The sequence below is a fragment of the Myotis daubentonii genome, chromosome 18 (genome assembly GCF_963259705.1).
Source record: "Myotis daubentonii chromosome 18, mMyoDau2.1, whole genome shotgun sequence".
NCBI classification, from domain to species: domain Eukaryota; kingdom Metazoa; phylum Chordata; class Mammalia; order Chiroptera; family Vespertilionidae; genus Myotis; species Myotis daubentonii.
In genome coordinates, this window is record NC_081857.1 from 26763187 (window position 1) to 26787079 (window position 23893).

The 23893-nt window shown below is 38.0% G+C and overlaps 1 protein-coding gene across 22 annotated transcripts in view; it reads right to left on the bottom strand.

Annotated features, from left to right (window-relative positions):
- PRRC2C (proline rich coiled-coil 2C) overlaps nucleotides 1-23893 on the bottom strand; it is a 78301-nt gene that overhangs the window by 42910 nt on the left and 11498 nt on the right. For 17 of the 22 annotated variants that reach the window (XM_059675336.1, XM_059675333.1, XM_059675329.1 and 14 more), the window contains exons 2-11: nucleotides 15155-15320; nucleotides 14153-14330; nucleotides 12723-12832; nucleotides 11268-11393; nucleotides 8877-9100; nucleotides 7514-7596; nucleotides 6807-6940; nucleotides 6639-6726; nucleotides 4905-5049; nucleotides 1794-1847 (exon numbers count right to left, since the gene is read on the bottom strand). In XM_059675336.1, coding sequence (XP_059531319.1) covers nucleotides 1794-1847; nucleotides 4905-5049; nucleotides 6639-6726; nucleotides 6807-6940; nucleotides 7514-7596; nucleotides 8877-9100; nucleotides 11268-11393; nucleotides 12723-12832; nucleotides 14153-14330; nucleotides 15155-15266 — 1254 coding nt within the window. In that variant the 5' untranslated portion in view covers nucleotides 15267-15320. Of the gene's footprint in view, nucleotides 1-1793; nucleotides 1848-4904; nucleotides 5050-6638; nucleotides 6727-6806; nucleotides 6941-7513; nucleotides 7597-8876; nucleotides 9101-11267; nucleotides 11394-12722; nucleotides 12833-14152; nucleotides 14331-15154; nucleotides 15321-23893 lie in introns of those variants that run through there. The other 5 variants (XM_059675339.1, XM_059675331.1, XM_059675328.1 and 2 more) reach the window with 3 other exon arrangements.

Sequence of the window (23893 nt, forward strand, 5' to 3'; positions counted from 1 at the left end):
AAACATTAAGGAATTTAAAAATTTTTTGTTTTAAAAATACTGATTTTAATAAGCTACTAAGGTAAAGAAACCTAAAAAGCCATATATCTACTCAGAATCCTAAAAAATAATGGTCTAGTGAAAACACTGGGCTGAATATGAAAAAACAAAACAAAACTCCAAGAAGATAGACTATAAATTACTAACAGTGCTGTCTTAGTCAAACCACTTACATTCTATAGCTCAAAGGCAAGCTGCATAAACAAAGCAATTATATAAAAGTACCTAATGCACACAGTAAACTCAGAACAAGCAATATTTTTTTTTTTTAAAAAGCAACTTCGCTAAAGTATTAATTTACATAAAATGTGATGCACACGCCTGAATACTATTGCCCCGATCAAGACATGGAGCCTTCTCACTACTCCTCTGCCCACATCCTGCCCCCAGCCAGCCTCTGATCCACGCTGGCAAGAAAGGGTAGTTTTGCCTTTCCTAGGATTTCAAGTCATATTATCTTTTGTGCCTGGCTTCTTACGCTCAGGGTAACAGGCTGAGATCACTGTGTGCATCAAGTTTGCTCTATTCCACTGCTGGGTAGTATTCCTTCTCAGGCACACGGCTTTATCTGTGCATGGACATGTGCATTACTTCTAGTTTTTTTAAACTATGAATAAAACAGCTATAAGAATTTATGCCTATGTCTTTGTGTAAGTGTATGTTTTCATTTCTCTGGGATAAATATCTAGGGATGGAACTGCTGAGTCATATGGTATGTATATGTTTCACTTCATAAGAAACGCCAAAAATCACTTATCATCCAAAGTGATGATAAGGTTTCACAGCCCCACCAGTAATGTATGAGAGGACCAGCTGCTCTAATCCTCACCAACATTTGGTGTCATCAGCCTTTTTAATTTGGGATGTGTTGTGGTTTTAATTTGCATTTCCTTGGCGACTAAAGATACCAAGCATCTTTTTATGTGCTTGTTGGCCACCTGTATACCTTATTTTGTGAAGTGAATGTTCAAATCACTTTCTTGGGTCTTACTAAGTTGTAATATATTCTTAAATTGTTGACAGTATTACCAGATGTCTAAAAGGGAGTGAGAACACAGCCCTGAGCCCTCCAACTCTCAAAGACCAGTACAGGAGGCCCAAAAAGAATACAAATTGAAGAAAGGGAAGAAAATAATATGCCTCAAAAGCAAGCAAAAAAAGAGTTTTAAGAAGGACGGAGAGATTAACTATGTCAACTGCTGCTGAGATTAAGTAAAATGAAGATAAGAGAATTGGATTTGGCAAGATGAAAGTCATTATTGACCTTGATAATAATAGTTTCAAAGGTATAGTGGGAGATATTAATGAGAAAGTGAAGACAAGTACAATTAGCTCACTGAAATGATTTTGCCATTAAGGAGAGCAGAGAAATAGAGTAGAAACTCACAAGGGATGGAGGGTGGGTAAGAGTGAAAGGAGGCCTGGTTTAAAAGATGTTTGAGAGATAATATTACTGGCAAGTGATAGAAGACGGGATCCAGGGAACATGGAAAAGAGGTACGGGCAACAGGAAGGCAGTCAGAACAGGAAGGGCACAAAAATGGGAAAAGTGGGTGCTTCTTGTTTTCCTAGCAAAATGAGGAGTTTGCTCATCAGCTACGAACAAAGAGGGAAGGTTTGAAGAGGCAGACATGTAGGAGCTATAGGGTAAAGAAAGTTGGTAATAGTTATAAATAAAACACATATGCAGAATCTTTCCTGAAAACAAAGTCAAATACATATAGATCATAAACCAGCATGTAGTTAAAATTTACCTGCTGTGCAAGCAACTTGGGGGGTGGTGGCAGGTGAGAAGATGGTCCACGTTCCTATAGATTGTTACAAAATAATTAGAGAAAAATATCTACTGGAAATATTTCTGACTGTATATTTTTTTTTTCAGTGAAACCACAAGATTACAAAAAGCAAACAATCATTATTCTTTCTTCGTTTTCAATAAAACTGCAAGATAACTTTACGTTCTATAGAATTACTCTGTGATTTCTATAAGGTTAGGATCTCAAAAGAACTTTGCAAAAAAGTAAAATTTTAGTGTATAAAGTCTGGAATTCTAGCCCAGGTAATCTGGCTGCTTAGAAATATGCCTCTAATTTTTAATTTTTACTTATGTAAGCCCAATACTTTTTCTGGATTTTCTAACATCAAACTAAAACTGAGATTTACCTAAAGAAAAAAACAACATACATCTAAAACATGTTGGAATCAGATACAATATATGAATATTCACTTGCTAATATATACATCAGTGTCACAAACACAGAAAAAATTTAGATATCAAAATATGGTCTATAAAATATTTCTCGGCAGCAAAATATCAGACATTTGTCATAGCAATATCTTTACTGATACAGCTCCTAGGGCAATGGAAATTAAGGAGAAAATAAACAAATGGGACTACATCAAAATAAAAAGCTTCTGCACAGCAAAAGAAACCATCAACAAAACAATAAGAAAGCCCACTGCATGGAAGAACATATCTGCCAGTTATCACCGATAAGGGTTTAATCTCCAACATCTAGGGAACTCATATAACTTAACAAAAGGAAGATAAATAATCCAATCAATAAATAGACAAAGGTCCTAAATAGACACTTCTCGAAAGAGGACATACAGAAGGCCAAGAGACATATGAAAACATGCTCAAAGTCACTAATCATCTGAGAGATGCAAATCAAAACGACAATGAGGTATCATCTCATATCCGTCAGAATGGCTATCACCAACAAATCAACTAATGATAAGTGCTGGCGAGGATGTGGAGAAAAAGGAACTCTCCTGCACTGCTGGTGGGAATGCAGACTGGTGCAGCCACTGTGGAAGACAGTATGGAGTTTCCTCAAAAAACTAAAAATGGAACTCCCATTTGAGGCAGTGATCCCACTTCTAGGAATATATCCCAAGAAACCAGAAACACCAATCAGAAAGGATATAAGCACCCTATTTTCATAGCAGCACAATTTACAATAGTTAAGATTTGGAAACAGCCTAAGTGCCCATCAGCAGATGAGTGGAGTAGAAAACCATGGTACATCTACACAATGGAATACTATGCCGCTATAAAAAAGAAGGAACTTTTACCATTTGCAACAGCATGGATGGAACTGGAGAGCATTATGCTAATCAAAATAAGCTGGTCAGAGAAAGATAAATATCATATGATATCACTCATATGTGGGATATAATTATCAACATAAACTGATGAATAAAAACAGATCCAAAGACAAGGGGCAGGGGAGGGAGGGGGGTTTAGAGATCAATCAAAGGACTTGTATGCATGCCTATTACCATAACCAATGGACATGGACACTGGGGTGGTGGGTGCTTGCCCCGGAGGTGGGGGGGTCAATCAGGGGAAAAGGAGACATATATAATACTTTAAACAATAAAAAATATCCTATATAATAGAAGCCTATGCTAAGTGTCTGGTTGTCCATTCAACCAATCAAAGCTTAATATGCTAAGGTCACTCAACCGCTCACTATGATGTGCACTGACCACCAGGGGGCAGACAGTCGACCAGCTGCTATTATGTGCACTAACCACCAGGGGCAGATGTTCTGACCAGTAGATTAGCTTGCTGCTGGGGTTTGGCTGATCGGGACTGAGTGAGACAGGCCGGACACCCCCTGGAGACCTCCCGCATCCCTCCCTGTCCCTGATCGTGCGCTAGTGGGGTCCCTCAGCCTGGCCTGCGCCCTCTCGCAATCCAGAACCCTTTGGGTGATGTCGGAGAGCTGGTTTTGGCTTAATCCTGCAGGCCACGCCAAGGAACCCCAATGGTGCATGAATTCATGCACCAGGCCCCTAGTGTGTGTGTGTGTGTGTGTGTGTGTGTGTGTGTGTGTGTGTGTGTGTGTGTATACATATCTCTATTCTTTCACAAAGGAATTATCATTTCCCATTATGCCAGTATGTTAAAACTGACACAAATGATGAAATTTAGAATGAAGGATACTTGAAAAATCCCTTTTCAGAGTTTCCAAATTTATTCTCCAATGGCTAACCAATGCTTTAAGAACAAAATTTAAACCTCCTTTTATAGCATACAAAACTACGACTGGTTTTTACATAGCTCTTACTCTTGCTCTCACTGCTAGGAATTGCTCTCCTGTGTTTACTGGCTAATTCTTGCTTCAAGTACCAAGTCTTTTGTAAAGGCTTTTCCATAGTATTCTCCAAGAATTTCCTATGTGCACTCTCTCTTGCAGCACTTTATCACAGTGTGCTGTAACTGAAGTCTGTTGACTTTCTTTTACTTTCATAGAGACTGGTAGCTACCCACTTTTACGCCCTGAAGGGACGGGTTCCTCCATCTATTTGCGTGACTTCAACTAATACGTGGAGTTAAGTGGACTCTCTGGAAGGTAGCTCTTTTTTATTCCCAGTTCTCAATGAAGCTCTTGCTACTTTGAAGTAGGATCAAGTGTATTTGTTGCCCACATATTTCCCTTCTTTAATAATGTTCTTCAAAATGGCTCACAGTTAATAGATGTTTCTAGTCCCTGTGTGTGACCTCCCTACTCGGGGTACAATTTCACAGATGACTACTGACTAGGATGTATAAAGTATTCAGTGAACCATAAAGCCCTTCAGCAATGGTAGCCTGGCAAAACAATTTATTCCTTTACTTCGATATGACAGAATTGTTATACCAAAAAAAGGGTAAAAGTTTAGTTTCTACATAATAATTTTAGTTACTGTATTACAGTTCCTATTATATGCAATAAAATTATGATTTAGATCTAGAGCTATTCAAGAAAAAAATATACCATTTCCGTTTGCTAAGTCTTTGTCCAACTCTGATTAATAAGGTTAATTCATCCATAGTATCTGCAGGGACAAAGATCTCCTTGAGCCCAACAAACCTGGTTAAATGGCAGTCCTTTCCCATAAGGAGCTTTTGCTACTGGTGGCTGGGTGGGTATCTGAGATGATGATTTAGTGCTGCACCCCTCATCTGCTTCTTTTCGAGTCTCAGTGTTTTCAGAGGCTTTGGAACCTTGATCCTCACTGAAGAATAAAAAAAACCAAGTGGAAAAAAAAGTGAGGTGGACAGACTCTACCTTAAGTAAATGAATTTTCTTTACATAAAAAGGATATTTCCAGATGGTTTCAAGGGAAAAAAATCTATCAAGGAATGAAAGATGGTTTTGTGATGCAGTGGTGCTAATTTGTTTATTCAACATGTAAACAAATTAGCACCACTATATATACCTATACTGTACTGGGGACTGGGCTTGGCCAAGTTATCACCACAAAATATAAAGTACAGTACCGTCAAAAACAGATGTTCACAGCCCTAGCTGGGGTGACTCAGTGGATAGAGCATCAGCCTGCAGACCAAATGGTCCTGGGTTCGATTCTTGTCAGGGGCACATACCTTGAATGCAGGCTCCTCACTGGCCTGGGCCCGGACCCTAGTCGGGGTGCATGCAGAAGGCAACCAATTTATGTTTTATTTACATTGATGCTTCTCTCTGTCTTTCCCTCTCTCTAAAAATCAATGGAAAAATACCCTCAAGTGAGGATTAAAAAAATAATAATAAAAATATATATATTCACACCCAACACAACCTGGCAAATGGCCCGTCATTTTCCATCACCCTCACACAAAGTCCCAACTGAATGCAACTTAATAATATTACAGATACTTAATAACTGTATTGTAATTTATTTTAACTTAATGAAAAAGATAAATCAAATTACAGTATTAAAAAAAACACCCACAACAAATCACAGCATCTCACAATTGATCGCGAAACAGTAGAGTATTACAATGCCATGGCTGAAAAACGACACCAATGTGTGCATGTAAGCAAGCTCCTGTGTATTTTAAAAGACTAACTGCTATGCCACATAACCTATATATTCCTGATGCTGGGGCCCCTATATTCCATAAGAAAGAAAAAATAAACTTCCCATTTTCCAAGACGCTGCTAGTTAAGCTTAAAAAATCAAAGACTTGATGTAGCCTGTCTTGATGTAGTAACCCAAGTAACATTTCTCCAGTTTTGTAAATTATAGATCAGGTCAAGCAAGTAATAAGTTTTAAATGGTCCTTAATGTTGTCTCTCAAAATATCTCTAATTAGCCCTAGCTGAATTGCTCAGTTGGTCGGAATGTCGTCCTATACACCAAAAGGTTGTGGGTTCGATCCCCAGTTGGGGCGTGTACAGGAGGCAAGTGATTGCTGTTTCTCCCTCTTTCTCAAAACAATACACATATCCTTGGGTGAGAATTAAAAAAGATCTGCTGATCAATGTTTCTCTCTCATCGATGTTTCTAACTCCCTACCCCTCTCCCTTCATCTCTATAAAAAAATCAATAAAATATATATATTTTTAAAAAAGATCTCCAATTAGATGGCAGTTATCTAAACATCTTTGTTAAAATATGCACTTTCTTTAGAAACAAAAAACTTTAATTTATTGATTAGCTGTACTTTTTAAATTGGCTCATTAATCACATCCACACTCAATAAAGTCCTTGGAATGGAAAGTAGAAATTCTATAAAGAACAAATGCCTATTAATAATGAAGCCTCTCAGATTTAATGCCAATAAACTCATACTATTAATCATAAAAGATATCACAACTTACCTGTTGTTTTCTTTAGGACTATTACTTCCTTGCTCATCATCATCACTGAAATTCAGCTGTTCTGTATAATCTACTTCCATCTGGGCACCTATTAAAATAAGGAAAACTCAGAAGGATTGCTTAGAAGCATCAAAAAATTTTAGATGCTTCATTAATTTTGCCTCTTACCTGCCCAACCTTCATCTGCTTCAGCATCTAAATTATCAAATTTATCAAGCTCCTTCAGTTCTGATGCACTAAGGATGGAGGGGCGTTCAGGCTCAGAGGCCCATGAAGGAGGTGGGCCTCTTCCTCGAAGGCCTCTAATGAATGAGAGGTTATAAGGAGAAAGAATACAAAGGTTTAATAATTCTAAATTAAAAGATTAGAATTTAGTTCATTTCAATTCAACAATGTTTTATATATGATATATAAAATATAATGCATTTATATAAAGAAATTACAATATTAAAATATAAATTTAGGACAATACATAATTCTTATGCAATTGTTTAATAGCAGACAAGGTTTTTTAATTGTCAAAGGTTTAAAATAAAATAAATATATGTTAAAGAAAAATATGGCTAATACTAATCTCAAAATACAGAACTTTAACAAAAACCATCATTCAGGAGGATGCTGAGCATTAAGCAAAAAGAGAATGGGGAGTCCTTAACATTATAGAAGAAGGGCTAATAAACAAGTGCCATTGATTTTTAGTGCCATAATTGTCAGTTTTCAGAACTTTATGTAAGATAATTTTGTTGTATAAAAGCTAGCCAAGTACTTTGAGAACAGAAAAATAAATCAGTCATCACAATCCACTCAACCGCCAGAAAATCTTAATGAACATATATATGTGTTTCATGTGGACTTTAATCATTTAGTAGTCTTACTTGTTTGTTTCAGATAAAGAAGGTGGAAACCTCATGGGACCATGAAGAGGAGGATATGCCATCCTCGGATACTGTTGAAACATCTGAATGTGGAAAACAAACATTGATAAATACCATTTGTAAGATTACCGCCTCCACCAAGTGTTTACAAATGACAACCACCAGCACACATCATAGGAAGAACTTGTTATCCTGTTAACAAGATTACATAAAGGTGATTGTGAACTGACATGAAAAACCAAAAAACATATGCATGCACCCCAGAAAACAGCAAAGCCTTAACCCCGTGGTCGGCAAACCGCGGCTCGCGAGCCACATGCGGCTCTTTGGCCCCTTGAGTGTGGCTCTTCCACAAAATACCAACTTTTGCGCATGGGCCATGAAGTTTCAATCGCACTTTACGTGCGCGCCCGGTTTGCCGAGCCGCAGTTTGCCGACCACTGCCTTAACCAAATTCAAATACTTGAAAGGAAATAATGTGAGACTTGATCCTAATGCAGGGGCAGATTAATTGAAGGCAGATTTGTTGATAAAGAGAAACTAAGTTCAGGTAAAAATAAGGGAGAGTTTATACCCCAAGGGGGGTGGACGGGGAGTGGCTTGGAGATTTCCTATGGGTAGGGACAGGTGGATTCTGAGTCAAGTTACTATGCAGACAGTAATTATAAACAGAGACATCTGGGATTTGATTTAATAATCCAAGATGGTAGGAAACAGGAGATAAGAGTGACCACAAATTAACTGTTAAATATGGATGGTAGATATGGGAAGAGAGAGGTTCACTGTCCTATTATTTCTATTTTTACATATGTTTAAAATATTCCATAATGAAAAGCTAAAAAAGATATACCAATAAAGACTTTAGAACTAAAGCAGTATTAACCCTTTCTGTGCCATACATGACTCCTTTGGCAGTCTGATAAATTCTATGGACTTTTAAAATAAAAATGTCTTAAAATGCACAATCTATAGATGTGAAATATGACAATTATACTAAAATTCTGTCACCACAATATTTAAAAAACAAATGTCACATAGTAGTGTATGTACTTCTTTATTAGGTCATTAAATAACAAGTGGGTCTCTCCATGAGCCTAATAAATATTATGAAGTAATGTTGAGTATAAAGAACATTTTGAAATATCTAAAACGATATAATATGATATGAAAATATCAATGACCCCTATTAATAATAAAAACACAGGTACTGTGATTTGTTTCCTAAATCATTATCAAAGAAAATGTTAATTTTTATTAGTTGTTAATGAAAATAAAAACCTAAACTTTTCCCCATTCCGAGTCTCTTTTTGGAACCCCGATCAAACACCTCTTATTTAAGCACTTGCTCTTTAGCGATACTCACATAAGGAGGCATCATAGCTCGGTACTGGGAAGCCAGGGCAGGCTGCTGTCCATTCAGTTTAGCCTGTGGAGGACCACAAGCTATCCTCTTTTCTACTACTTTGAGGATGTCATTTTGCTCTGATGACCCAGCTGTGCTTTCATCCTGGCCAGGAAGCTTTTCGTCTTGGTCAGATGTTGAGGGTGAGCCAGCAGACTTACCACCGTCTCTCCAACAAGCAACATCTAGTGCAGAGGGAGATAAGAAAGGAATTAAGAAAAAATCTGAAAATGTAACAGAGTGAAAATCTAATCTAGGCCCTACTAAAGCTTCAGGTAGTCAAGAGCAGTGGCAGAGAAGATGTACCTCAGAAGGTGTCACCAAAACAAAATATGTGGTAGGGGAAGAAAACATTAGTAGTTCTCTATTAAGCTTTACCAATATTTTATATTGAGTTTAAAATCACAGTTATGCCTGAAGTTCCTTAGGGTAGGGAGTAAGAGTTCTACAACCCAGAAGGTTTGACAATAATGTTCATTCATGTTTTCAACCTACTATTGCTAGTTATATGTAACCAAGTGAGCAGATTTAGTGACTATATTATCTGGTTCAACTACACTTAACCAAGTAAGACTGGTAAGTGGTTTTACAAGGAATCCTTGTTTGGTAGGTAGCCTCAAAGGGTCTTTTATCACCTGGTATTCACACCCTGTCTACCACCCACTCACAGTGTACCAGGACTGATCGGTGTAACCTGCAGAACAGAACAGAAGGGATGGCAGGTCAACATGAGTGAGCTTCGAACAGCAGCCCTAGTAAAATCAGCATCAGATGACAGCTTTACTTCAACTGTGAAGGGAGTTCCTGAGCCAGAACCTCCAGCTAAGCTGTTTCCACATTCCTTGACTCTCAGGTACTGTGTGAAACCGTCAGTCCATTCAGTTTTTTGTTTTGTTTTTTTTAAATATGTATTTTATTGATTTTTTACAGAGAGGAAAGGAGGGGGATAGGGAGCTAGAAACATCGATGAGAGAGAAACATCTATCAGCTGCCTCCTGCACACCTCCTACTGGGGATGTGCCCACAACCAAGGTACATGCCCTTGACCGGAATCGAACCTGGGACCTTTCAGTCTGCAGGCCGACGCCCCATCCACTGAGCCAAACCGGTCAGGGCTCAGTTTCTTTCTTTCTTTCTTTTTAAAAATATTTTTATTGATTTTTTTACAGAGAGGAAGGGAGAGGGATAGAGAGTCACAAACATCAATGAGAGAGAAACATCAATCAGCCGCCTCCTGCACACCCCCCACTGGGGACGTGCCCACAACCAAGGCACATGCCCCTGACCAGTATCGAACCCGAGACCCCTCAGTCCGCAGGCCGACGCTCCATCCACTGAACCAAACCGGTCAGGGCAGGGCTCAGTTTCTTGTTTAAAGTTGCCAAATTGGTTTTGCAGTAACAGATAAGTGATGAAAATAAAAGGAAAATAGCAGAGCTGACACTCTATTCCTAATATAAATTCCTGAACATCATGACACTTAAAAAAAAAAAAAAAAAAAAAAGATGCCCTGATTGGGTGGCTCGGTTAGTTAGAATGTCGTCCCATCCACCAAAGGGCCATGGGTTCAATTCCTGGTCAGGGCACATACCTACATTGAGGGTTTGTTCCCCATTTGGGACGAGTATAGGAGGCAACCCATCTGTGTTTCTCTTCCTCTCCCTTCCTCTTTCTTAAAAAACATATCCTCAGGTGAGGATTAAATAAATAAATAAAATAAGATGATTTACCCAGACCTGACAAGAAATGAGCCTCAAAATACAAAATGTATCAGGATATCAGAAATATGAATTTGTAACCATTACTGTAAAGAGGAACTTCCCCAGGAATACAGGTCCTTTGAGATATTTGGTAATGACAATATGAAACTAATACAAATAATAAGCCTTAAAGAAATCTCAAAGATTTTATATTTCTATTTCAAATTTTTGCTTTGTAATATACATGCAAGTATCTCTCACTATCCAAACTTATTTGGTTCCTGGGTTTGAATTCAAAAGCAAGGGATCCCTAAATATTAATGGAGTAGGAAAAGAATAATTTATAAATACGTAAGTATATGCATATTGGAGGTTTGCCTTAAATATTTTACTATTGTAAAAACAACCAAATATTAGTGTGCAAATAAGTCACCTAGGCATCTTGTTATGATGTATACTTCCAACAAGTTCTCAAGTTGAACTGATACTGTTAATGTAGAAACCACACTTGAATGGCGAACAACTAGTTACTGTCTGCCTTTTAAAAATAGGCGAGTCATACATACAACACTAGCAGGCAGGAAGTTACATCACAAGATAAAACACAAATGTAACCTCATTCTAGGTTTTTTTAAACAGAAAGTACTCTTACTTGGTGGGCGTAAACTGGGTCCAGGTCCATAGTTGTCATCATTTGCTTCTTTTTCTTTTTTTTCCTGATCCCCAGCTGCCTGCAAGCTGGGAAATTCTTGCTGAAAATGACTATTCACCTGGATTCCTATAGATTTTTTTAAAAAACAAAACAAAACCGTGAATGTAACCTTCATACCAAAGAATATTCAAAACCCTCCCAGGATAGAGCTCTCTGCCTTCTTCTGGTAAATTATTGCATATTTCAATGATGATTATTCGTATCCACAAAACTTTTTAATTATTTAGATTTAGAATCCCTTGGAAAGTTAATGAACAGCCATGAGGAGATAAAGATCTAAGGAACATCCCAGACACTGTCACAGAGGACTCACTAAGATGAAGCAAGTGAAGAGTTTCACTTTTGTTTCTCTCTCATTTATTTCAGAAGTAAATTCCTTAATACCTCTAAGAATCCGTTCAAATTATATCACTGAAAAAGATTTTTTCTGGTTAATCCTTCCTCAAGGATATATTTCCCACTGATTTTAGAGAGAGTAAAAGGGAGGGGGAGAGACAGAGAAGAACATCCATGTCAGAAAGACACTTGATTGGTTGCCTCCCACACGCACCTCAACCAGTGCTGGGGATCGAGCCTGCAACCGAGGTACATACGTGTCCTTGACCAGAATCAACCCTGTGACCCTTTAGTCTGTGGGCTGACGTTCTATCCATTGAACCAAACCAGCTAGGGCTGAAATAGATTTTAATGAATACTTCAAGTACCATGGTGAGGCTAAAATGCCTTCATCTCATTGCCTACTTTCATTTAATTTACTGTTGAGCTACTAGTTGACCCTCATTCTTTACCTACCTACCCTATCTGCCTGCGTATTTGTTATACTTGTATATATTAAAAGAGCTGATTTTATTAGCTTCAGGGCTTAGATGAATTTTTCCGTACAATATTTTATAGACATTTCCTGTTTTTAAGTGGAAAAATTTTTGCTAGGGTGTCCACAATTCCCTGTGGGGAGAGAAGTATTCTAACTTATGTTTCGGGTTACTCTCTAGTTCTACTCTACCATGGAAATCATGAGCAGTATGTTTGAAACAGAGAGGTTAGGGTACATAGATGAAGATGAATATGGTTTCTAGCAATCTACATGTACTTGTCTCAAACAGTTGAAAGTACAAGCTTTATCTGGTCATGTAGGATAAAGATAAAATAATATGGGACAGCGTGTATCCTAAAGACTCCTTCTTAAATCTTACTCATTATCATTAGGGCATACATAGCTCTTGACCTAGAATCTTAATTAGCCCAAGAGATTTTTAAAAGACACCTAATAGGGCCTGAGTATATCCTTTGACAATGTTCTCCGCCCTGCCAGCACACTAATCCACCCTATATCTCCTGCATGGCTGTTCAGTAACTATCAAGCCTGACCATGTGCCCCAGCTAATGTCCACTTACCATCTCCTTGCCCACCTTGCTTGTTACTGGCCCATGATTTTGGAGCAGGTGCTACTTCTGGGGGAGCTGCAACCCCAGGTTTTGGCTGTGCTGGTGGAACTTCTGGTGTTCTTAAAAAAAATATGAATCCATTATTTCAGATATTTTATGTTTAAATAAAATAAACTGAATGTTGTATTTAAGGTGAATTTCTGTACAATTATTCTGGCTACATATTTACTCACAGATGCAGCCTCCACAAAAGCTTTCCCTCTGCAACATCCCTTTAAATGAAGTATAGCTGTATTTGTCCCCCTTCATTTCTACCTTTGGATAAATACCCAAGAAGACAGCTCTGCTTACTTCCATTTTGTAAAAAAAAAAGAAACACTCATTATTGAACATAGCTCCCCAAAACCTATTTTGAAGAAGTGAACATTTATAATTAGAATTAACAGTTTAGACATACATACGGTCTGGAGTGATGGAATTAGCCAGGGGATAAGGCTAATAAGGCAAGCTCTCCATCTGGCAGTAAACAGGTTCAACACTGTACTTATTTCTGTATTCAAAGGTAACAGCAATCTGCCTAATGCACCCCAAGTAAAAGGTGTTTTTAAAAGGGTTTACTGTTTTATTCAATCCTTGTAATGAGTTAATGCTTAAATATGGAAAAAGGTGGTTAAGACACTTAAGAAATACAATATGTTTCTGGTATACTCGGACCTCTGACTTACTACTGCAAAATAATTCTACAACTAAGAGGCAGAGGACAGTCCATCTTTGACAAGCTTTACTCCATTAGTCAAATCTACTATAGAGAGCTCCCCAAACAAGAGCACAAAAATTTGATGATATAGGCAAAAAGCATTAAGTACCCAGATACTTGCCTTATTTTTTTTAAATTACTGCTACTTAAACTGATCATTCAACAAATTAAGAGCCCCGCATATTCCTGACATACAGAATGTTAAATATTTGTTGAATGAATGATGATTAACAGGGACACTAATTCTATTCCAGCTTTCCTGCTAATTCTTTATTCAATGAAATAATACCACTTGAGCACCTACAATGTGCACCAGGCATAGTTTCAGGGAACCAGGCAGACAGAAATTCTTTGTGCCATGGAATTATTCAATATAATCCACTTCCAATCACACTAGAAAGAGAAAGCCTGATTTGGTAGGAGTGGGGGAGGAGGAAACCTGACAGAGGGTTATAAGAAAAGTTGTTATTATCAACTGTCATTGTTCTGTCTTAACGTATGGAATTATTGCCACTTAACCCACTTACAGGGAAAATCAATCAAAAGTTTGACTTGATGAACTTTAAAGGGCATGACATATATCATACACCCAGCACACCACCTAGCTAATAGAAAGAACTTAAACATAAGTTCCCTACCAAGAAAGGGGGCTGGTTTCACTCTTTACTAGACGTTGACTTACTTTTCTTCTTCATGCTGCTCTTGTTTTGATGCCCATCCTGTGCCATCTTTAGGTACAATGTTCACGTTAGGATCATTGCCTTTGTTTTCTGCTTTGAGACTTGGGAGGTTAGCGGGTGGAGGCATGCGCCGTGAAATACCAACTTTTCCAAGACTCTGTAATCCATGTCGAGCTGCAACTAAAGATCAATAACATCAACTTTCTTAGAACATCTATTTTATTACCCACTTTATTCTTAAAACAATATAGAAATAGAAATTAATGAAATCTGGAACTATTATTTCCTAATATTTTAAGGTCAGAATCTTTAAGCTACACATCTGCAACAAAATCCAATGCAGAGATTATATTTAAAATAAACTATCAAGCCACTAACCAGATGCTGTAAAAATTCTAACAATAAATCCTATACACAATGAAAAGGTGAACACTGACAATGCCAGTTTTGTAATTTTTTTTGGAGTATCTATTTCAAACTCAAAAACTTAGTATGTTAAAGAATAAATATGCTGATCTTATGTGCATAATGAACACTGCTAATGTAACATATGTGGTCCAGCTTTCACTTTTCATTGTAAACACTGGGTTTAAGGTATCAAAAAACAAAACCAAGAAACCACAGGACTCTTTCTAGTCCATAATATGAAATGGAAATAAATCCCACTAACATGTATCTCTATGCCTACCAATCTCCTTGCACCAGTTTCCCCTTTAGACCACACAACTCTACTTTTCTGCTAATAACAAACAAGAAAAACAAACAAACATGTTTATAGATTTTAATTGTAAGATATATAACTTATATCCCCTGAAAAGTGTTGTGTACATAAAAAGCTCACTGTAAAAAAAAAAAAAAGAAAAAAAAAAGCTCACTGTAAATAGGGTGTGTGGACATGGGTTTGTCCCACTTCTTAGCAGCAAAAGCTCTAGTGCACCACTTATTGGTATAGTAACAAAAGCAAAAAAGCCATAAAAATATAAATGCCATTTAATTTTACTCACCTGTGGTTTTCTGAGTTTCTAATGATTTACCCTTGTAAGTATTAAATAAACTGAGTGTTGCATACTTTTTCCCATCCTTTGCTTTTGTACTCTGGCCTGACTTCTCCGACATTTCGGTGGAAACTCATCGAGTCCAAAACCGCCGGCCACACCCCTTAAAACCAGTCTTAGAGATGCACATAAAAAAAGAAGAAAAAGGAGAAAATTTTATAATTTATTAGCCTTCTAAAAAACTCCTAAAATTCAAATGTTCACAGAAATTCTGAAAAAATAAAAACACAGAGAAATGAAATCAATCTTCAATTAACTCACATCAATAAGAATTCACAAATTAGCTCTCATACTATTGCCCTTCAGTTTAAGAAATGCCCTGGGAGCAAACCTACAAAGCCCACCTGTATCTATACCCATCTTTCCCAAGGGCTTCCCTTCCTCCACCTATGGTTATAGTGGTTCTCAGCATCACCTAGAAACTTGTTAGAAATGCAAATTCTCAGGCCCATCCCAGACCTACTGAATCAAACACTGAGGATGGGCCCAGTACTCTGCATTTTACTTAGCAAGTCCTCCAGATAATTCTATGACATACAAAAGTTTAGGGCTCACTGACTTATTATAAGCAGATATATTCTAAAGAGTGGTTCTTAATTCTCTTTGCACATTAAAATCAACCAGGGGACTTCAAATACATGAGAATCTGGGGTGCTGGGGTGGGGCCTGCACGTCAATCATTATTTTGAAAAGCTTCTCTAGTGATTCTAATAGGAGAGCAGTCTTCACACTCACTGCCACAAAGGAAGTGTGCAGCTTTCCTCCCATTCCACCTGAGGCCAGACCTTCCTCCCATGACATCCTTCCAGTCCTCATCTTCTTTCTCATTCTAAATTCTTCTCTGTAGGGAATCTTCCACTCCCATGGTTTCAACTACCAACTGGTCACCCCAAAATCTGAATCTCCAGCCCAGAACTCGGTGCTCCTAAAGAACATATCACACTGGCTATTTACATATCTTTGTTTTGAATAAAGTTTCACCTTTACCTCAAACACAGGCATCTATTTTATATTAAGGATATCAGAAACAAGATGACCAAATTATTCTACATAGCACAATGGAAAATGGTAGTTAAAAAATTAAAATGACAGTCAACAGACAACCTATTTCAACATTTGACAAAATGTGAAAGCTATAAAATAGAACTCAACAAACTGAAGAAAACAAAAAAAAAATCTATGCTATGGACAATTCACTAGAGAAATACCAATAAGCAAATGTATCAAAATGTTCAATTTTATAAGTAAACAAAAATTAAAATAACAAGGTAGGGGGTTCAGCTTGTCCTTGGCTTACACAAGGAAAACAATACGACATTACACAACTTAACCACAGAGTGACGGAATATTTAATTCAATTCTAGCCATCAAAAAACATTAGGGCTTGGAAAAAAAATCATAAAATGAACCTAATTTCTCTATTTAATAGCAAAACCAAACCAAAAATTATAAGAAGTTTCCAAATACAGCCCTGGCCGATGTGACTCAGTGGTTAGAGCAGGGGGGGGGTCCTCAAACTTTTTAAACAGGAGGCCAGTTCACTGTCCCTCAGACCATTGGAGGGCCGGACCATAGTTTAAGAAAAAAACTATGAACAAATTCCTATGCACACTGCACATATCTTATTTTGAAGTAAAAAAACAAAACGGGAACAAATACAATATTTGTATTTGCATGTGGCCTGTGGGCTGTAGTTTGAGGACCCCTGGGTTAGAGTGTCAGGTCTTGTGTTCGATTTCCGGTCAAGGGCCCATGCGGGAGGCAACCAATTAATGTGTGTCTCTCTCATATAAATGTCCCACGCCTCCTCCCTCCCTCCAATCCACTGCCAAAAAAAAAAAAAAAAAAAAAAAAGAAAGAAAGAAAGAAAGAAAGAGAATGTAAATCAATAGGGGAAAAATTGCCAAATACAAAAAATAAGCAACTGACTCCAAAAGCCACAATATGATTTATATTAGGTCAAAGTAAAAGTGACTGCAAATATATTAAATTAATATTTGAGTAGTTCTTTTTAAGGTTCAAAATTCTATAAAGTTTCTCCTCCCACTATTAAACTACTGTCTATAATATGCTCTTCAGTGTTTTCATATGCTTATGAGTCTTTATGTTTTAAAGTACTTACTATACCAGAAAAAGCAGACCACAAACACATATGATTGAAGTTAGAGTAAATGAAATGAAAAATAATAAAAAATTAATCGAGATACATCGATATGTGTGAGAGAGAGATACCCATTGCTATAAACGAATATGTATTTCTGAAAGCTAAGAATCTGTAGCCATAAACTATAAGACTAAATAAACCAGAAAGTCCAATTCCACTATAATGGTTTGCCCATTAAATGTGGGCACTTTTAGTTTAAAGCTAAAGTTTAATTTAGCCTACTACCTTTTTTGGTGTTTTGCTTCTGAAAGGCTTGAGAGACACTCTGAAACTCTCAATTAGATCAAAACTCCATCAACATATACTTCAGAGAAAAATCAGTGACTAGTTTAAAAATATTACTTAACTACATTAAATAAAATAATGTATATATATTTTAAAAAGATTCCTTTTAGGACCAAGTGTCAAAATAATCTAACCAATCCAGATCAAGCACCATCAAGACTTAGCTTCACTTTGTATAATTTATTTAAAAATACTTTTAAAAATATAAGTCCTGTCTGGATGACTAAAATGAATTGAAGAATCATGGACCCAGAGCAAGGAAGAACAGTGATAACTTACAGATGGAAAACAAATAAAGTGAGCCCTATGGTTTCCTGAACTTATTGCCTGGAGACTTCCCAGGTTATGGCACTAAGAAAGAGTTCAAGTGGAGGCTGGTAGATTCCCTAAGTTGAAAAAAACGAGTCTGATACCACAGGGTGACCAAAGTAACTAGGATATAATATTGGAAAGAAGAGAGCTATCCAGATAGAAAAATGCTACAGATCTGAAGAGGACCCCCTCGTATATTCAGCAGAATACTACTGTGCACACATGTGTGAGGAAACGACCCTAAGCTAGGAAAGAACCACTTGTAATAATTAGAGGAACAGTGCCTGTTGCTCACTAAGGGCTGAGAATAGTTACTATTCTCACCAGCTAAGACATTTTTTAAAACCTCATAATTCACTGGGCATTGGCAGAGTATTCAGAAATGTCTTATCTCATTGGTGGTAAAAAAGTACCCCTAGAGGAGTGGTCGGCAAACTCATTAGTCAACAGAGCCAAATATCAACAGTACGACGATTGAAATTTCTTTTGAGAACCAAATTTTTTAAACTTAAACTATATAGGTAGGTACATTGTTATTAACTTAATTAGGGTACTCCTAAGGCTTAGGAAGAGCTACACTCAAGGGGCCAAAAAGCCGCATGTGGCTCGCGAGCCGCAGTTTGCCGACCACAGCCCTAGAGTAAATACTGCTCTGGTCTTGCCTAACAAATCTTAAGGCAACACTCAAAATGATCAAAGTGTTTCCAGGAAACTGAGTCCCAAACAAATTTAAAGAATCTATATATATAACAGCCTAAGCGACAGAATGACTGGTTGCTATGATGCACACTGACCACCAGGGGGCAGACGCTCAAGGCAGGAGCTGCTCCCAAAGCTGGAGCACCAGGTAGCAGACGCCAGGCTCATGGCTGGTAAACACAGCTCCGCAGGGGCACGAGCCTCTCCCACCTCAGGTGCAGTGGGGCTGGGATGAATGGGAGCCACGTGGCGCCCTCTCCGACCACCTGCCGCTTTGAGGGGTCCTGGATTGCGAGAGGGCGCAGGCCAGGCCGAGGGACCCCACTGGTGCACAAATCCATGCACCGGGCCTCTAGTATTTATATAAAATGAAAGTATCCAGCAACCAAGAAGGTAATATCCACACTGTAGTGTCCAATTAAAAATCATTATTCAGCCCTGACCGGTTTGGCTCAGTGGATAGTGTTGGCCTGCGGACTGAAGGGTCCCGGGTTCGATTCCGGTCAATGGCATGTACCTTGGTTGCGGGCACATCCCCAGTGAGGGGTGTGCAGGAGGCAGCTGATCGATGTTTCTCTCTCACCGATGTTTCTAACTCTCTATCCCTCTCCCTTCCTCTCTGTAAAAAAACAATAAAATATATTTAAAAAATTTATTATTCAGCCTGGCTAGTGTGGCTCAGCAGTTGAATGTTGATCCAGGAACCCAGATGCCATCGGTTAGATTCCTGGTCAGGGCACATGCTTGGGGTTTCAGTCTCCAAACCCATTGGGGGGGGGGGGGGGGGCGTGCAGGAGGCAGCCGATGCCTGGTGTTTCTATCTCTCTCCCTTCCTCTGTCTCAAGAAATCAATAAAAACATATTAAAAAAATTATTATGTAGGTAAAGAAACAAGAAAATATGAACCAATTAAGGAGAATAATCAATCAACTAAAACCAACCCAATTGACCCAGATGTTAGAATTACTGTACAAGAATATGAAATGTTCTTTATTAAAACTGCATTCTATACATTCAACAAGTAGAAATAAACAATAAGAACTTGAAACTAAAGTACCACTTATGATAGCAATTAAAAATATGAAATACTTAGTGATATAGCTGCTGACAAAAATGTGTAAGATTTGTATATTGAAAACTGTAAAACATTAAAGACTTAGATAAATGGAGATATGCTGTGTTCATGGGTTAAAGGACCCAAAATTAAGATGTCAATTCTTGCCAAATTGATCTATAGATTCAAAGAAATCCCAACCAAAATCTCAGAAAAAAAAACTGAGGATGGAGGGTTGAATTTATCAACATGATTCCAAAATCCATAAGGAAATGGACAGGATCTAGAAAAACCAAAAAACACTTTGTAAAGAAGAAAAATGGTGGAGGGCCAATGTTACCTGATTTCAAGACATGTAAAACACAATGAAGATGTGGTACTGGTGTAAAAACAGAAATGTGAATGGAACAGAATAGAGTCTATGTGACCTGATGGAGGTGTCACCTAAGGTTACAGCAGTGTGCCATCAAACCAACACATTGCATAATTCAAATTTACACATGCTAATTCTACATCAATTTTTTTAAAAAGAACTATAGACAATATGTAAAACCTTAAACTACAAAACTGCCAAGCCTGGATTAGATAAAAGACTTCTTAGTACACACACAAAAATAATCCATAAAAAATGAAATTTGTAAGTTGGCTTTTTGAAAGATGATCTAACACTGCATCAGAGATCTACAAACGACAAGCAAACACATGAATAGATGTTCAGCATTTCACCATTAGTATTTGGGAAATGCAATTTAAATCCAAATGAGATATTTCATACATCTACTCTATTGGCTAAAATTACACACAGTTATACCAAGTATTGATAAGGATGTACAAGAAGTGGAACTCTTACAGCCCGCTCATGGAAATGTAAAATGTTGCAACCACTTGGTAAAAACAGTTTGGCAATTTCTTTCTTAGAAAGGAAAAAATCCACCAATCCCCCGTCCCCTCCCCCTCATCCCACTTATTTATACAAAAAAATAAAATAAAAGCATATGTCCATATGAAGAATTGTACTTTGGTTTTATCTGTAATAGACAAAAAATGGAAAACTGTCCACCAACAGGTGACTGGATAACCAAATTATAGTATATTCATAAAAGCCTCTTACTTTCCAATTCTGTCCTGTTTGGTTGTATTCACAGCATTTTTTGCCATCTAAAATGATCTTGTTTAGCTAGTATTTGAATCACCAGATTACACAGTGAGGACCAGGAGAGCATATTTTGGCTCTTGTATCTCCAGTCCATAAAATACAAGACAGAGCAGGTGCTCAGTGTTTTAAAGTATGCATCACTTAATGAGCGACATGCTATAAATTTTCTCATATACCATATTACAGTCAATATCCTTGTATATGTATTTTATACACTTATGCTACTATTTCTTTAGATAGAGTCTTACATGTTAAGTTATACTGCTGGATTCTAAACCATTCTTAGCTCCCAGGCCATACAAAGAGGCCACAGCCCAGATTTTAGTTGCCAACCCCTGTCTTTAGTTCACTGTAAATACAATGAGAAATGTCTATTATAATGACACTACAATTTCCCTGTGAAACTGCCTGAACCAGACACTTTTGGGAGTGGCCAGCTTTTGAGTAAGTTGTTTTTTTGTTTTGAGCCAAATTTGGTAATTCCTAGAAAACCCTTACCTCTCAATCCTTCTCTTCATGTGTGTTTATACTATTTTTCTCATTCTTAGTTTTAACTGAGAGTGACTCAGCTAACATATTTTATCCAAAAGAGCTAGCTCGTAGATTTATTGATTTTTTTTCTTTTAAATATATTTTATTGACTTTTTACAGAGAGGAAGGGAGAGGGATAGAGAGTTAGAAACATCGGTCAGCTGCCTCCTGCACACCCCCCACTGGGAACGCGCCCACAACCAAGGCACATGCCCCTGACTGGAATCGAACCCGGGACTCTTGAGTCCGAAGGCCGATGCTCTATCCACTGAGCCAAACCGGTTAGGGAGATTTATCGATTTTTTATTTTGATTTGTTTTCCCTGCTTTTTAACATTAAGAGGTGTTTTCTGTGTTAGTTTTGCAATTTTGATTTTGAGGTCCTCCTTTTTCCAAGATAGGCTTGTTTTTAATTTCCAATTGATTCACTTCTATATTCTAGTTTTGTCTATGGTTAACTTTGTAGCCACAAGAATCTTAAAGTTGTTTTCCTATCAACAACACTATTTGTTGATTCCTTGCTTATTCTGACATTTTCTGCTTCAATATTAGCTCTATTATTACACTGTTTTTCATGATTCCTTATCAGGGCTGCTGATTTCTGAATCCAATCTTACCAACCTTCACACCTCCCTCCCCACCCTGTATAAAGAAGGAAATCATTGCCATCTGTCACCATACTCAATATGCTATTTCACTTCTGACACCATGGGTGGGGGGTGGGAGTTCCCCCACACCCAGCAATTCTTAAGATTCTCCGGCCAACCAGCTAGGTGTCCTACAACTGAACTCAATTCTGACACGATCTACCTGGAGACAGCATGAAATCTCATAGGTCTCAGAGCCTCAAGTGTATAGTACAGCCTGGGCAAACTACGGCCCGCAGGCCGGATCCGGCCCATTTGAAATGAATAAAACTAAAAAAAGAAAAAGAAAAAAAAGACCGTACCCTTTTATGTAATGATGTTTACTTTGAATTTATATTAGTTCACACAAACACTCCATCCATGCTTTTGTTCCAGCCCTCTGGTCCAGTTTAAGAACCCATTGTGGCCCTCGAGTCAAAAAGTTTGCCCACCCCTGGTATAGTATCTTCACCACCACTTCAGATGCCATTGGAAAAGTCCAGGTTGTTACCTGGGCTTTGACTGGCTGGCTATACACCAGAGGTTTGATTAATTTAGTAGAGCACTTCACACAACTCAGGGAAACAATTTACTTATACTAGATTACCCCTTTATGACAAAAATATTTAAAGACACAGCCAGATGAAGAGGCACACAAGGGGAGGCCCAGAGGGTCCTGAGCACAGGAGTTGGTGGTGCTCCACCTCTTGGAAGCTCCCCCAACCAATGCAGTTCAGGGATTTTTATGGCACAAATGATTAAGTCACTGGCTATGGGTAATGAATTTGACCTCCAGTTCCTCTCCCCTCCTAGGAGGAGAGGAGGTTGGGGCCTCTCTGAGGGAAAGGCTTCTATTATGGATCTCATGGGGAAGGAGCCAGCTTCAAGGCTGAGGAAAAAGCAATACAAAGGCCCTGATATGCTAATCATGTTCAAAACATAAAAGCTAGTAAGAAAGGGAGAATTGAAATACATAGCGAAGACTGAATAAGGTAGGCCTATTAGGATTTTAAATTTCACCTTTGAAGCAAAGGGAAGCCATTAGATTCTGAGCAGAAGTATGTCTGTTATTTTAGAAATATCTTACAGAGGCCAAGGGTGGAATGTAGAGACCTCACAGACTGCAATAGCCTAGGCACCAGATGATGTGGCTGTGGCTGAAAAATGGAGACTGGATACAGGATTGTCTTGAGTCTTCCTCATAGCTCCAAAGTTGCTTGCAAGTATGGTGATGCCTCTTCATTTTGAGCACTGGCCAAGAGAACCTAACCCACATCTATATCACTGTTTCTAGGGGATTACACATCTCTCTAGAGTGCTCTTGTCCTAGGATACTGAAGCCTTATTGAAAACAATGCCCTCTTAAAGCCTGCTGGAGCAATTAGTATATTCTCTGAAATACAATTCAGTAAAGCAATCTTTTACAGATTACACAGAAGCAACGAAGTACCTCCCTATTGCTTCAGAGACAATATTCATTCAACAGCATTTATACAACAAATCGTGTTGAGAACTAATAAACTGTCAATTGTTGTTTTCAATTAATAAGTAAACAAAAATATGGAAATGAAAAAAAAGCAACTGGGTAAATAGGTTGGGAAAGGTCCAGAAGACCTCCCTGGAAAAGTGATGTGAGCTACAATGATTAATCAGTGGTTCTCAACCCAGGCCGCACAGTTACCCAGGAAAACTTTAAAAGATGCTATTGCCCAGGCCTCATGCCAGAACAATTAAATCAGAATTTCTGGGTTGGGGCTGGCAACAGTCACAGTTGAGAACCACCGAAAAAACAAACCAATTTTGGTCAGAAGGAGGTTCCATTGTAAAGGTCATGCCTGCCAGGGAGAGGCTGAGGGGAAGTC